Source organism: Vanellus vanellus (genome assembly GCF_965231255.1).
Source record: "Vanellus vanellus genome assembly, chromosome: 5".
Taxonomy (NCBI): Eukaryota; Metazoa; Chordata; class Aves; order Charadriiformes; family Charadriidae; genus Vanellus; species Vanellus vanellus.
This window is the reverse complement of record NC_138910.1, coordinates 19,989,410-20,003,690: the sequence shown is the minus strand read 5'-3', so window position 1 is coordinate 20,003,690 and position 14,281 is coordinate 19,989,410. Positions and strand designations below refer to the sequence as shown.

The 14,281-nt window shown below is 38.0% G+C and overlaps 1 protein-coding gene across 1 annotated transcript in view; it reads left to right on the top strand.

Moving 5' to 3' along the window:
- The window catches only part of FAP (fibroblast activation protein alpha), a 40,912-nt gene extending 31,137 nt beyond the window's left edge, over positions 1-9,775 (top strand). The window contains exons 22-26 of the mRNA XM_082483843.1: positions 2,246-2,345; positions 5,384-5,448; positions 6,329-6,401; positions 6,665-6,738; positions 9,386-9,775. Coding sequence (XP_082339969.1) covers positions 2,246-2,345; positions 5,384-5,448; positions 6,329-6,401; positions 6,665-6,738; positions 9,386-9,487 — 414 coding nt within the window. The 3' untranslated portion in view covers positions 9,488-9,775. The remainder of the gene's footprint in view (positions 1-2,245; positions 2,346-5,383; positions 5,449-6,328; positions 6,402-6,664; positions 6,739-9,385) is intronic.
- Positions 9,776-14,281: the final 4,506 nt, after the last annotated feature.

Sequence of the window (14,281 nt, the reverse complement as noted above, 5' to 3'; positions counted from 1 at the left end):
TACTATGCAGGAAAACAAGCTGATAAGCAACACCTGAGGGTCTCATGGATTGGAGGCAGTACTGTAAGGAATGCTAAAGAGGGTTGGAGGCCAGACCTATATTAGCCACCCTTACTCCTCTGAGTAAATCTGTATCAGATATCCAGCAGTAACAGGCAGCACTAACTTTAAAAGTTTACAAAATAAACTGGTATGTTAGCCACTCATTAACATTTTACAATATTTTTCTCTTTATACATGTTCATTTTTCTCTGATTATCATTCAGAAAGACCTTTTATTTCCTTCTCTTTAACTGCCTGTCTTTGCCAGGAGAATTCTTCTGATCTGTCACTGTTTGTTTTGGGGTTTTTTTTGCTTTTGTTTGTGTGTTTGTTTGTTTTTGTTGGCCCAGTTTCATTGTAAGAGGCTTGCCCAGAAACACACTAGAGGATGGATCTTATAAGATTCAGTTCAACTGTAATTATAGAATTTGCGTGAACTTAGATAGCACAAGAATAGGGTTGCTAAAATCTTTCTATGAAGCTTCTACCAACTAATATTTAAATTACTTTGGTCAGACACTGCTATAACACCAGGATAAAATGGAGTACCATATGGCGAAATTAAGTGACACAGACACTTACAAGTGAGTAATTCTAAAGTGACATTAAGTAAATTAAGGCCACATGAAAATATTTTCTTTTTTTTAATCACATCATATTTTATTTCACCAGAGCTTTTCCAGAACCGATTAAGAGATTTCACACATCTAAAGCATTGTATCCCAGTAGCAGATGTAATATTCAAATAACAGCACTATTGCCAAACCTGTCAGTCTTTTTTTCCATTTTTTTCTATTTATTATACCATACCCTGGTCAATAACCTTTGAAAGGAGTTGAAGGGTGTCTCCTTATTTATAGCCTACAGCTTGGCAGGTATGCATGAACTATGCAGCTCATCATACTTTTGGACTCACCAAACTCTTCTGGATGGCAAAAGCTTTTAAATAACCACTAAAGCAATTAGGTTTTGAACTCTCACTCTCTGCTTGTTACAGTGCACAGATTTATCTGCCTGATCCTAATCCTTTTTAGCTTTGTAGACTGATTTTTTAAAAGATCAAATGAGCCAATCAAATGAGCTAGAAAAATTGTATGAATTATTGTTTCCATTAGCATATCACTCACTGTCATTTCAAGCTGGACTGTCAAGAGCAGGGAGTGAATAACTTACTTTTATACCAAAAAATATTTAATAGTTTTGCTTATTTCCCTTAGTCTTTCATATGCTACTGATGAGGTTGATAATCTTCAGAATTCTTCATGACCCACCCCGTATTTTTATCCCTCCCTCCATTCCAAAGTAAACAGTAACCCATTATTTCCTAAAGACCTTATACAAGTATTTTCCAACCCCAGTTCCACATCCTGTGGACAGCCAAACCAAATGCTTTTTATTTACAGTATTTTCCTGTTTCAGCAGCTAGCCCCACACAGTTGCACAGATCTATTCTGATATCCAGGCTTACTTACTACTTTACGTAACTTCCAGCTATGAATTTATTCTTCCTTGCTGGAAGGAGGAATCAGGCCAGGAAACAGCAGGAACAGTGGGAGGCAGTAGGGAGGAATTGCTCCAACCTCAAGTTCTCAAGTAGCTGAGCCTGTTGGTACTGATATTGGAGTAGGTTTAATACGTCAATCATTAGCAAAAGCTAGGTAGTTTGGTAAGGGAGGGAAAAAACATAACTTTTCTTGGAGGTGCATACTGAAAGGATGAGAGGCAATGAACACAAGTTGCCACAAGGGAAGTTTTGTTTAGGTGTTAGGAAAAAAATTTTTACAACAACAGTGATCAGCGTTGAAACAGAATGAGTAGGGAGGCTGTGTAATGTGACTCTGATCGACCTCATTTAAATCTGGTTAGATCTCTTTTGAGATAAAGGTTGCACTAGATTACCTTGAAGGACTCCACCAATTTAAATTTTTCTATGATTCTAAGTGGTAATAAGAGTAGTATCCTATGATAAGCATTGAAGAAGTAGCAAAACAGAAGTGATTCAATAAAATTGTCTAAGCTGTCTCACAAGAAATCACATCAGATCCATTTGAAACAAATTAATAAAAAAAAAAAAGCTTTTGTTGCTTTGTCCTCCATGCATTCAAAGCAAAATATTTACTCAGGAATTAATTTATATGAGTTTGATTCAGAAAAACACCAATACTTCACTAATAATTTTAAACCGTCTGTGATTTCTCCTTAGTCCTATGGTGGGTACGTAACTTCTTTGGCACTTGGATCTGGCAGTGGAGTATTTAAATGTGGAATGGCTGTGGCTCCTGTTTCCAGCTGGGAATATTACGGTATGGAAACTTGTTATAAATACTGACTTGGAAAGCAAGATGTAGCATTTAATGATTTTCTAAATGAAATCATTGCAGGAGACTGACAATATGAAACTTAAAGCCATTGCAATTACCTAGACATAAAACTCTTAAGCTTAATGTTTTCCTTGCTGAAAATAACTGACTGCAACTGGCAGTTTGAAACAGACTTCATCACATAGAAGAAGGTATGCCCAGATAATTCCATATGCACATCTGTAACAGTAAGTGTGTAAAGCCCTCTTGATAAACTCCTATGCTCAAGAGCGATCTCACCAAAAATCCTGTTGAAACAGCATCACTGAATTCAGAAACAGCTGAAATTATTTTTCTGCCAGGAATGGAATCACAGTGCACTTCAGATTCTGCAGATGATCTCTGTCAGGAATCTGTATCTGCAAAGTATATGATTGCAAAGTTATTTCCCAAAAGCAGTGGAAAAGAGAGGGACTCAGTTGTGTCTGATATAATTTTTGTAAAAAATTAAGTATCTTTCCCTTTTGATGTTTCTCAGCCACACCTCCTGTGTTGTTGCATTGCAAGACTTATTTTTATTTCTATTTATTGACTTAGGCTCCGAACTGTTCAGAGGAAACAACTCCAGGAGTATGCTCCTAGGGCCTTACTGTGTGAATAAAGCAGACACACACTTATACTTACTTGCAGACCTGTTAAGCTTTTGGCATGATGTAAAGGAACCTTAGTGTAAAAAAGAATCATGGCATGCATGTTTTCAGTGAGCAAAATGTAGCACTTTGAACACATTTACTTAGCATATGGTCGTTTGCTAAGAAGTCTTGGTTATGAGAAAATTTTTTGGTTAAATGGGAAAGATTCCTTCCCTGACTGCTAGCACAGACATTCCTTGTATTTATGGTGTTTTGCAAACAAAGGGGAAAACATTTGTATGACACAGGAAGCATAGTCTTCATGTTTTCACTGGCATCAAGATTTTTTAAGACATTTTCACTCACGATCACAAAATTATTTCCAGAATGCAGGCATAAAGCACTATTTTTGCAAAAGTCCTCCTATAAAAGAAGAGTTGTAAACATTTATCCAAGCATTGAAAATTGAATGAAGTTTATAAGTTAAAGTAGATTAGAACCGTGCCATTGAAACTTTTACTTCAGCTGAATTTTCAGGAGGGCATTAAAGAATCTTGCTAAAAACACATTGTAAAGTCCAAACAGACAAATGTATGTCCACTAAGGAAGGAAAGAAGGAAGGAAACAGAAGGAAGTCATGAGTCATAAGTTCTGGCAAACAGATCGTATTAACATTAGGGTGAACTGTGTTAGTGGCAAAACTACAGGATGCTACATATTTGAGTCTCTAAGTAGTATCAGTATGTCAGAGGATGTACTGGCCCCTAGAGCTTCTAAATTCTGTCCCACCCTCTTTTAGATGCACAGATTAGAATCTGGACTATAATCTTTTCTCTGAAATCCTCCCACTCACCTCCATTTTGTGTCAGAGTTGATAACAGCTGAACAGTTATAAGATGGCAAGGGAAATTGCATTCGGGGACAATGTATTGTTAAAAGCATTAGATCTGTGATTTTTTTTTATTAAAATTCACAATTTATCTCATTTTTCTTCCTCAGTAATTGACAAGCCAAATCTTCCACTTAGTCATTATAATGTAATTCTGCTGACCTCTGTGGACTTGTTGTAGCTATACTGGTAGAAGAGAGTGAAGAATTTGGCTCAGAATACTGTAGAAATGCCAGCCATTCAAAAAGAGTCTTATTTTATTGAAAACTTAAGCCCAATATGGTTGTTTGACACTGTGTTGACAACAGATATTGCACATTTTCTGTTTTCATTGAATGATAAAGGATTTCGATAAAAGACAGGCTACTTAATTTTTTTGGTACTTAGTTTATTACAAATCATCTTCAGGAGCCTTACTTGGCTGATCTGGGAGACACAGTACACATCTTTAGCACTCAGCGCTAAGATGTAAAGGATACATAATAAACCATGGGAACATGAGTATATTGAGTCATTTTCCCTGCCTGGGAAGATTCTCATTTCTACTTTTTAACAAGATTATTCTAATGCAGTGTACCAAACTGGACAACAAGGTAGACAATGCCAATTCCTTACTGATTACAATGGCCATCATCCCTCTTATGGGAGGGAAAGATGCCAGCTCTTCTTTGTCAGAAAGCCCTGACTCTGTTAAATAAATAAAATTCTTGTAGTACTGCAGCTTGACTGCTCAATATGTGTCAGTTACTCTTTCAAGGCAAGGTCATAAAGAAAGTAATGTTCTGGTAGTGACAGCTGCTGCGTCAGTTTTCCATAAATTTTCCTAACAGCTCTTAGTTAAATTACAAATACTCAGGCAGCTCAAAGATAGCTGTTCCTACTGATTTCTTGGTGATAGATACTGTTCAGTTATTCACATGTGTTTTGTCAAATCTGTTAACAGTCTTTGTTGTAGTTAGAAAAAGGAAGAGAACAGAGACCTGAACAGCAATTGCACCACTTCTCCAGTGCAAGCCTGTATCATTTCCTGCTCCACCTAATTGCTGCATATATGCATTCAATAGGAAAAGGACAACATATATATCCATATTTACTGTATATACACATACACATCCCAGGTTGGAATTCTGCTCAGCTTCTCTTTTTAAAGGGTCAAAAATAGTCTGTGTCATCCTTCCACCATGTACCTTTATTGGCTCATTGGCTCATTCAACTGACTTGTAGAGTTCAACCCAATAGCATAAAACAGAATGAGTTCATTACCTTTAGCCACAAAACCTCTGTTGGTTCCACAGATGAGTATCAAACCAGTATTTCTGCAAGGATGATTTGGAGGACATTTATTCATTAACTTTCGTAGTTTGTATTTTTAAATGTGTTTAAATTTTGTGTATTATAAGGAAACCAAGGAGAACAGATAGAGTTAAAATAAACAACATTTAATTTGCTACGTGTCACTGGAGGCACAAAAATATCTGTACATTCTTTATCTATAGCTTTTTTCTTCTTTAATATCACAGCATCTATCTACACAGAACGGTTTATGGGTCTTCCTGTAGAGTCTGATAATCTTGAGCACTACAAGGTGAGAATTCTCTTTCTGTGTTGATCTCCCTTAAACTTGAATCACACTTCCATGGACAAGTAGAACTGTGAAGAAGGAAAATGACCCTTCGGCTCTCATAGTGGCAGTCCTGTAGCAGCTAAGCTACTGCTGTGAAATTCATATCTCCATAGTTACTTGTGGGTTTTTATTTATCAATCCTAAATATGCTAAACTGAAGGATCCTTATTTTCTCATTTGGACAAATCAGACAGTTCTGTCACTGCTCACAATTAGCCTAGGAAAGAACTCACATGAGAGAGATTAAAATGTTGATGTTTATAATGTATTGGTTGGTACTGTTAGCTGTGGTATGCAAACTGCTTCATGCAAATTTAGCTCTCTGATAATAATATCATAAGCATACTAAACAGTCAGAACAGCTTTCCCTACCTGGAACAGGTTGCCTTTCTTCGTTTCTTCACATTGATAGGAAGCCTATAGCTTTCTCTAGCAACATGACTACTAGCTCTGGATATAGAGAGGTCTGAATTAATGCCCAAAGTTAGTAGAAAGACTCCTAGTAAAGATCTTGGATCATGTTCTCAGTACCTATTCTCCATCCCAACTTAAAGAACAGAAATGCTCGATACCAAACTGCCCTAGTAGAGCTGTTTGGCTAGCCAGGAATTATAGTGTTCAGGGAATGAGACATGGTAAGTGCTGTGCTTTTCATGAACTGGCTCTTAGAAAAGGCACTAAATATATATGGCTTCTATTATAATCTCAGATTGATATGAAGTCACTGCTGTCATGCCAGTGCAACTCTTTGATTGTTCTACTAGGTAATGAAAGCCTTTTAGCTCTGTGACTGAGTGGTTTAAATTGAAGCTGCTAAACTGTTCATTTTTCCTCTCAACAGAATTCAACTGTGATGGCAAGAGCAAAGAATTTCCAAAACGTAGAGTATCTTCTCATCCATGGAACAGCAGATGGTGAGGTTTGCAAATGGCAGTACAAATACAGAGCCAGAATCACTTTGTTTGAAAAACATTAAGCATCTTTCTATGCCTTTGATTAGGGTCAGTACTTAGATCTTTGGTAGATTTCCATATGACATATTATAAGATGCTTACTCATTCTTAGTAATGTCAGCTGTATCACTTGATAATTAGTGGACACAACTTAATGCACTATAACTTTATGCTTTGTGGTATTTACACGTTTCAACAGCTAATCTCTGTTTTTCCTTTTTCAGATAATGTTCATTTTCAGAACTCAGCGCAAATCGCAAAAGCTCTGGTTAATGCACAGGTGGATTTCCAGGCAATGGTAAATAACAGACTACTTTTCATTTTGAACAGTGATTTATAGCTTTATCAATAAGCTTATCTGACATTTAGCAATGTTTTTAAAAACCCAGTTCTACTGAACGTGCTTCAAAATCTTGCAATTGCAAGTGCATTTGTTACACAATTTCTTCCTCAGAGGATTTGTCTGCTCTTTTTTTTTTTTCCTTCTTGCCCTTTGGATGCTAACAGGATTTCTCTCTTGTCAAGAATAACTTAGAGGCTTTTAAAATGAGCCAGGGAGAAGAATGAGAATCCAGCCTCCTTATGAAAGTTGCTGATAGCTAGTAAAAGAGAGGAAGATGGAGGAACTGGCTTCTGGGGGCCCAAAACCATTACCAGTTCTGATGGATTCTATGTTGAACTGGACATGCCTGCAACAGGCACGAGATGAAACAAGCAAAAAGGGTACAAGGTATTCAAGTAACAAGTTCTCCACAAAACTTCCTTGGGGCAGCAGGTGCAGGCAAAGAGAGGAACACATAGGCAACAGGTTAGAGGATATAAATGAGGAATGAACAGGGGAAAAGTAGTTCTGAGTTACATGCTAAGCTCTGCTTCTGCACCTTTTTTCATGGGGCTAATGACCAAAGTATTTGCCTGCTATCAAACGTACTGACCTTCTGCCTAAGTCCACTCTCCCAGGGCCATGGACTCCCAAAAAAGGGATCACACAGGGATCCACTTGTACGTAGAGTTTGTAGGCCCTTTTGCGTATTCCACATTTTCTGCCTCCTTCACTGATACTTAGCAAACCCAGTTTATTTCTCAAGTATCTGGAATGCTCTATGCAGTTGCAGTCATTCCAGTTCAGCTAGAGGGGAATGTCAGTTATGTTCAAGAGTCAGCATAATTCATATGTAAATTTTATTTGCAGTACACCATTCATAATGTTCATGGCCCTGCTGTAATGCAAGATGTTTTGAATAGAATTCCACAACTTTTAGCTGAAAGCTTGTTGCTTAGAGTCCAGTATTCCTAAGCAAGACTGTGACCCATATTGCCAAAGCCATGCAGCAGGTCAAGGGCATTTCATACTTAATGGCATATTATGGTTTGAGAAAACCCACAACAGTTTATTGTCATTTAGACAATTATTCTATCACCTGATGACCACTCTCTACCCTGGAAGGGGAATTGGGAAAAAAGAAGGAAACCCAGGGGTTGAAATATAAATAGATCTAATAGAATAAGACTAGATAATTATCATTAATAACACTAAAGAACCAGTATTGATCCTGATACCAATATAAAATGTACAGGGACTATATTCAGCCAATAATATCGGTAGGAAGCTGTGCAGTCCCAGCAGTGACAGCAAATGCGGGACACTGCGAGCGCTGCAGCTTTGGGAGGAAAGGAAGGCCTCAGGGGTCCGGCACTGGGGCAAGAAGTTCTCTGGGTCACCACCATCAAGGGAGACAGAGCACTTCACAGCAAACATTTTAATTTATATTGAATGTGACATTCATGGTATGGAATAATCCTGTTGGCCAGCTTGGATCAAGCCCCCAAGTCTTGCTCCTCATCCACGCACCTGCTGAGCTCAAAAAACACTGAGACCTTGAAACGCACACAACATAGCTGGCTATGAAGTAAATATTTTCACAAATTCAGACACTAGAATCTTCTAAAAGTGCAGTTTTCCCAAAGGTTAAAAGAGAAATTAGTCCTGTGTTGCTCAAACCAGGACAGGGCATCTCAAAGCTCTTTTGCATTACTTGATACAACTGATTTATCAGTACTGAGGCAGTAATGCTTACTCCAAGATTACAGAAGGTTTAGGAACTTTTTTTCAGCAAGAATATGAATATAGTGAAAAATGATGAATAGAAGATTAGCAAGTCATAGAATCATAGAATTGTTTAGGTTGGAAAAGAACTTTAAGATCATCAAGTCCAACCGTTAACCTAGCATTGCCAAGTCCACCACTAAACCATATCCCTAAGCACCACATCTACACATCTCTTAAATACTTCCAGGGATGGTGACTCAACCACTTCCCTGGGCAGTCTGTTCCAATGCTTGACAACCCTTTCGGTGAAGAAACTTTTCCTAATATCCAGTCAAACCTCCTGTGGTGCAACTTGAGGCCATTTCCTCTCATCCTATCATCTGTTACTTGGGAAAAGAGACCAATCCCCACCTCGCTACAATCTCCTTTCAGGTAGTTGTAGAGAATTATAAGGTCTCCCCTCAGCCTTTTTTTCTCCCCGCTAAACAACCCCCGTTCCCTCAGCCACTCCTCACAGGACTTGTGCACTAGACCCTTCACCAGCTTCGTTGCCGTTCTCTGAACACACTCCAGCACCTCAATGTCTTTCTTGTATTGAAGGGCCCAAAACTGAACACAGTATTCAAGGTGCGGCCTCAACAGTGCTGAGTACACGGGGACAATCACTTCCCTAGTCCTGCTGGCTATTTCTGATACAAGCCAAGATGCTACTAGCCGCCTTTGCCCTCTGGGCACAGTGCTGGCTTATATTCAGCCGGCTGTCGACACATGTCCCTCTGTTTTCTTGCGGCATCCAATTTCTTCTATATGGTAATAAAATAAGGTTATTGTCTTGTTTTAACTATTGCAGCATTGAAAACATAGGGGGTTTATGGCTTTTTTTTTTCTTTTTCAGTGGTATACTGACCAGAACCATGGAATTCCAGGCCTTTCCAGCAAACATCTCTACACACATATGACCCACTTCCTCAAACAATGTTTTTCTTTGTCAGAATAAGTAGGCTATTCAGAACGCTAAGGCATCTGCTACATCTCTGGGAGAACGCAATGATAACAGTGCCCAGGTTATATAGTTTTCAGGTGAATTGATAACAGGAACTTCAAAGTTTTAAACTTGATGTTTACATCCACTTTTGATATTGTATATTAGCAAATGTTGTGCTAATACATGTTTTGGCATATTTAACACCTGTTTGATAGAAAAAATAAAATCAGAATGTAAAATGCCACGTGCATTTATTGCCATCTTGCTTAAACTTGCAATGCAAAGATAGGTGGTCCATTGCAAAGGCACGCTGCCAGATGAATATGCTTGCATTTGTTAACTACAACTGTAAAATAGGAAAGGACAAAGAAAGCAGTGCAAGTACCTAATTAGCATCCTAACAAGAACCAGTTTCTCAAAATTTATTTCCAATTTCTTGGAAAGAATCCAAGCAGGGATCGGAACACATAATATTTAAAGCTGACGTTTGGATAATTATTGAGAATATTGAGTGCTGTTTCAAATTTTATTTAACTCTTATTTAAAACCTTGATTCTGAAAAGCTCATAGTGTTCAGGTTTAAATATGAAAGGACATTCATGATAGCTGTTTTATCTCAGTGTTTTTTCTGCCTGTATTCAGAATACGTGAGCCATATTAGCCTGTCTTTTATCTCTGATCATCACCTCAGCATTCAAATTATTCTCGATGTCATTCATCCCAGAGTGGAGGGGAAGGATCAAAGGATTATGCAGGCTTTCGTTGCTTTGTTTCCAGTGAAACTATTTTAGGGAGTCTTTTTTAAATGCTGGAGGCTAATAATGATTGGAATACTTGTATTGTTTTGATTATTAATTAAATCAGTCCTGTCATAATATAAGAATATGAACAAGATAATTGGCAAGAGATCCATTGCCAATGAAATTATTTTCTGGTCATGTGTTTAAAAAATTCTGAGTTAGCCTACTGCATAACAATCGTGGTCTGTCTAACACAGTATCTCATCTTTGCTATTAACCTGTGAGAGTACAAAGCAACCTGAAAAAGATTGTGGAGTAGCATTCCCACAAACAAGCTCCTTTCTAACTCTCAGTCAGAGATCGGTTGCTGCTTCTTTGCGGAAAAGCAAGGGGTTTCATTTGACCCTCTTGACAAAAACATGGGGTTTAGCCAAAATCATTAAAATGTGGAAGTGATTTGCTATGTAACAGCTTCCTTCGTTTTGTTAATGGCAATATCAAATCTGATTTTCCACACATGAGAACATTCCTCAGACACATCTTTATGTAAATGTAGTTGCCAAGCTGTTTGTAATGGTTAAATTATACTTTGATGGGAACTCTTCAGAAAATACTCAATTAGTTCAGGTTTTTTTGGAAATGCTGCCAATTATGTGACGTTAATGAGCTTTTTGTTGGTAATGTAATTAAAATTCAACTGCTATAATGGTTAAAGGAAAAAATTATAGCGCTAAGAAAGTTAACATTAAGCAAATATAACATGAAGTGGGGCTAATTAGATGTTGATTATATGGTCCTATGTGCATTTGCTGCACACAACAGTAGTCTCAGTAATGTGATTATTTTACAAATAAGGAATACAATTCAGTTGAATTTACTGAGATTTAACTCTCAGTTTCTTATATTGATACAACACCACAGAAACCATTGCAAAATTGTGGTGAAAGAGAGAAAAATCAAGCTTTTATCCCAGATGCTTAAAGGTTTTAGATACCTGAATAAGTCAATGGGAACCTAAAGCACTTTTCAAAAAAGCATGGTATCAGTCTCACATAAATATCAATATATTGTTCTCTTTAAATTTCTGCACCTTTATTTTTATTTCTACTTTTGAAAATCCTGTAAGCTCTGAACATTTGGACAGATAAATTGGCCCTTTGTGGATACTATAAGTAATACAGTGATGCAATGTGGTGGTGTTCACACACTGCCCACAGGTCTGTAGTCAGAAGCTTCTGGAAGTATTTGGAATCAGGGACATTTCAGGAAAAAATGTCAAATAGAATAACAGAAGGTACCTCTTTCCCAAGGGATGCATTAGCTGTTTCATTATTAATCTGATTTTATGTTTGTTTGTCTCCTAAGGCAATCAGAGGACACATTGTCCAAAGTGTCCACCATTTACCTTGGCTTGTAGGAAGCCGTTGTGGGGATAAAACATGAAAAAAATGAGTGCATCATGCTGCTGTTAGTTTTGCTTCATTGTTTTTTGTGTTGTTAATTTATTTGCCTTACACAGTGTTCTTGCCAAAGAATGGGAATATGTCTTCAGCAGAGTGTGACATTTACACTGAGTTGCTGTAATAATGTCTAACCTGAAAGCTTTATGATTGAGCAACCATGTATTTTGATGACCTGGGGGAAAATGTCCTAGGAAGCTGTGAGTGTCAAAAAAACCCTCTTAAAAACATGCAGAACATCAAATTGCTGGCCTGTGCTAATAACAGTAACATTGCAGTCATTCATTAGAAATGGTACAGAGCACTTCAAACCTACCATTGCAGTATCACAGAATCACAGAATGGTTGGTGTGGGAGGGGAACTTTGGAGGTCATCTTGTCCCACCTCCCTGTTCAAGCAGGGTCACCTACAGCCGGTAGGCCAGGACTATGTCCAGATGGCTTCTGAATATCTAAAAGGATGGAGACTCCACAACCTGTCTGCACCACCTCTGCCTGTGCTCAGTCACCCTCATAGTAAAAAAGTGTTTCCATATGTTCAAACAGAACCTTCTGTGTTTCAGTTTGTTGCCTCTTGTTCTGTCACTGGGCACCACTGAAAAGAGCCTGGCTCCATCTTCTTTACACCATCCCTTCAGATATTTATATTTAGTGATAGATCCTCCCAAGCCTTTTCTTGTCAAGAAAGAGAACTTTTTTCCATTCTGCATTGCTGTCTACAGTCACAATTCATGTTGTAAGCATCACCACAAACATTTACTGGACAGTTATTTGCCCCATTCCTTTTTAATCTAGCTACAGTATAGGTTCTTCTGTTACAGAGCTTCAACACAGTTCAAGGTGAAAGGGCTTGTCCTGAGGAATCAGGCTGAAGCTAACAAAAATATGTTTAAGGATTAGCCTTATATATGAATAAAAAGTGTGTGTGTGTATATATATATACTGCAGACATAGAATATGGTATATAAGAGGCAACGCTGGGACACAACTTATTATGAAACTACGAAATGATAGCTTTTATAAGAAGATTTTCTAAGCTGATGAATGAATATCCTCAAAGTTTTGCTTCCCACCTTCAGATGTTTTAGAGGATCCAGTTTTCAGAAAATGCTGAGCACTTTCTGCCTTTCTTTTCCCTTTTGAATAAGAATCTCACACTTCAGATATACCCAAAAATACCACTTTGGACAATGAAACTTGGTCTTCAAATATCTGTCATACACACAAGGTATACAAGCCTCTGAAGATGGATGTAGTTGTTCTGAATTAAGTTGACAGGCCCTTGATAAGTAGCCACAGATACAGTTGTTTACAAGTCGGTTTCCACTATGAATCCTCTTTAGCTTTTAGAAAATAAAGCTAGAGCTGCAAAGCAAAACCTGCTTTATTCTAGGAACTGAAACATACATAAATAGCAGCAAAACCACTGGTTCCACTCCAGACCATTCATTCCCCAACACCTACTTTCATCATCTACCTCATTCATGCTGTGTGAATTGTACGTGTCAATGAACATGCAATCCTCATACCTCGAACATGGAGCTACATGCTTTGCTTCACTTAGGATTACTGCTGCTGCAAAGAAGAAAAGACCTGAAGAGAAAACAGCATTAGTAGAAAACCAAGTATAAACCCAGTCAGGCTCCAGAACGTGGTTAGTGTAACACTCATTTTACTCAGATATCAAGTCAAATTCAGACTACATTCAATACTTTCCAGTTTGCCAGTCAGTTCCAATTACAAGGCACAGCTGTTTAGTACATTTTAGAGAGTCATTTGAAGGCTCTATATTTAATCTGAATAATTCATAGTATTTGCTAAGAGCATTTGGTATTACTTTCAATTATGAACATTGTCTTCTCAGAATGTAAAGTAACTAGTACATACTTGGCCAGCTCTTCTGCTTGCGCAAATTGATGCAGCTCCATTGACTTCAAATGGAGTGATTCCAATTTATGTGAGCAGACAGTGTGGGCTACAGCATAGTTACAATAGCTCTCTTCCCTGAGGTGCAAACCCATCGGCATCCAGGGCAGCGAGTGTGGAGTTTCATGCCGTGGAAAGGCTTAGACACCCTAAACTAATCCTCTGTTTTGGAAAGCCATTCTGGCTCTCTAAAGTGCAGCCATGGAGTTGTTATACGTACATATATGCACAGATTTGCATGTGTCAGGTACATGTCCATGTGTATGTATGTAACGATGTGTATGTTTTATGTATGCATGTGTTTACACATATGTTCTTCCTGTACATGTTGCACTAATTCCCAGAAAGGGAACGCAGGGCTCTTTTGGCTGATTATCACGTAGCAAGGGTAGGAAAATAGAAGGGGCTGTGCAGCCCAGCCTCTGAGCTCATGGCTGGCAAGGTTAGGGAGAGAGAGAATGCTTTTTGTGCAATGTAAGAAAGAAAAGGGTGTGGGCCTGTAGTCATACCCCAAGACACGTCCTCCTCCTTCTCATGTTCTTTAGATATGTAATGGATAATAATATAATAATACAATAACAATAAATACGTAATGAAGAAATACGCAGAAAAATGTGGGGGCTCACTTTCTTGAAAGCATCTGTTGGGGATTTTTTTACTTTTTTACTTTCAAATATCAG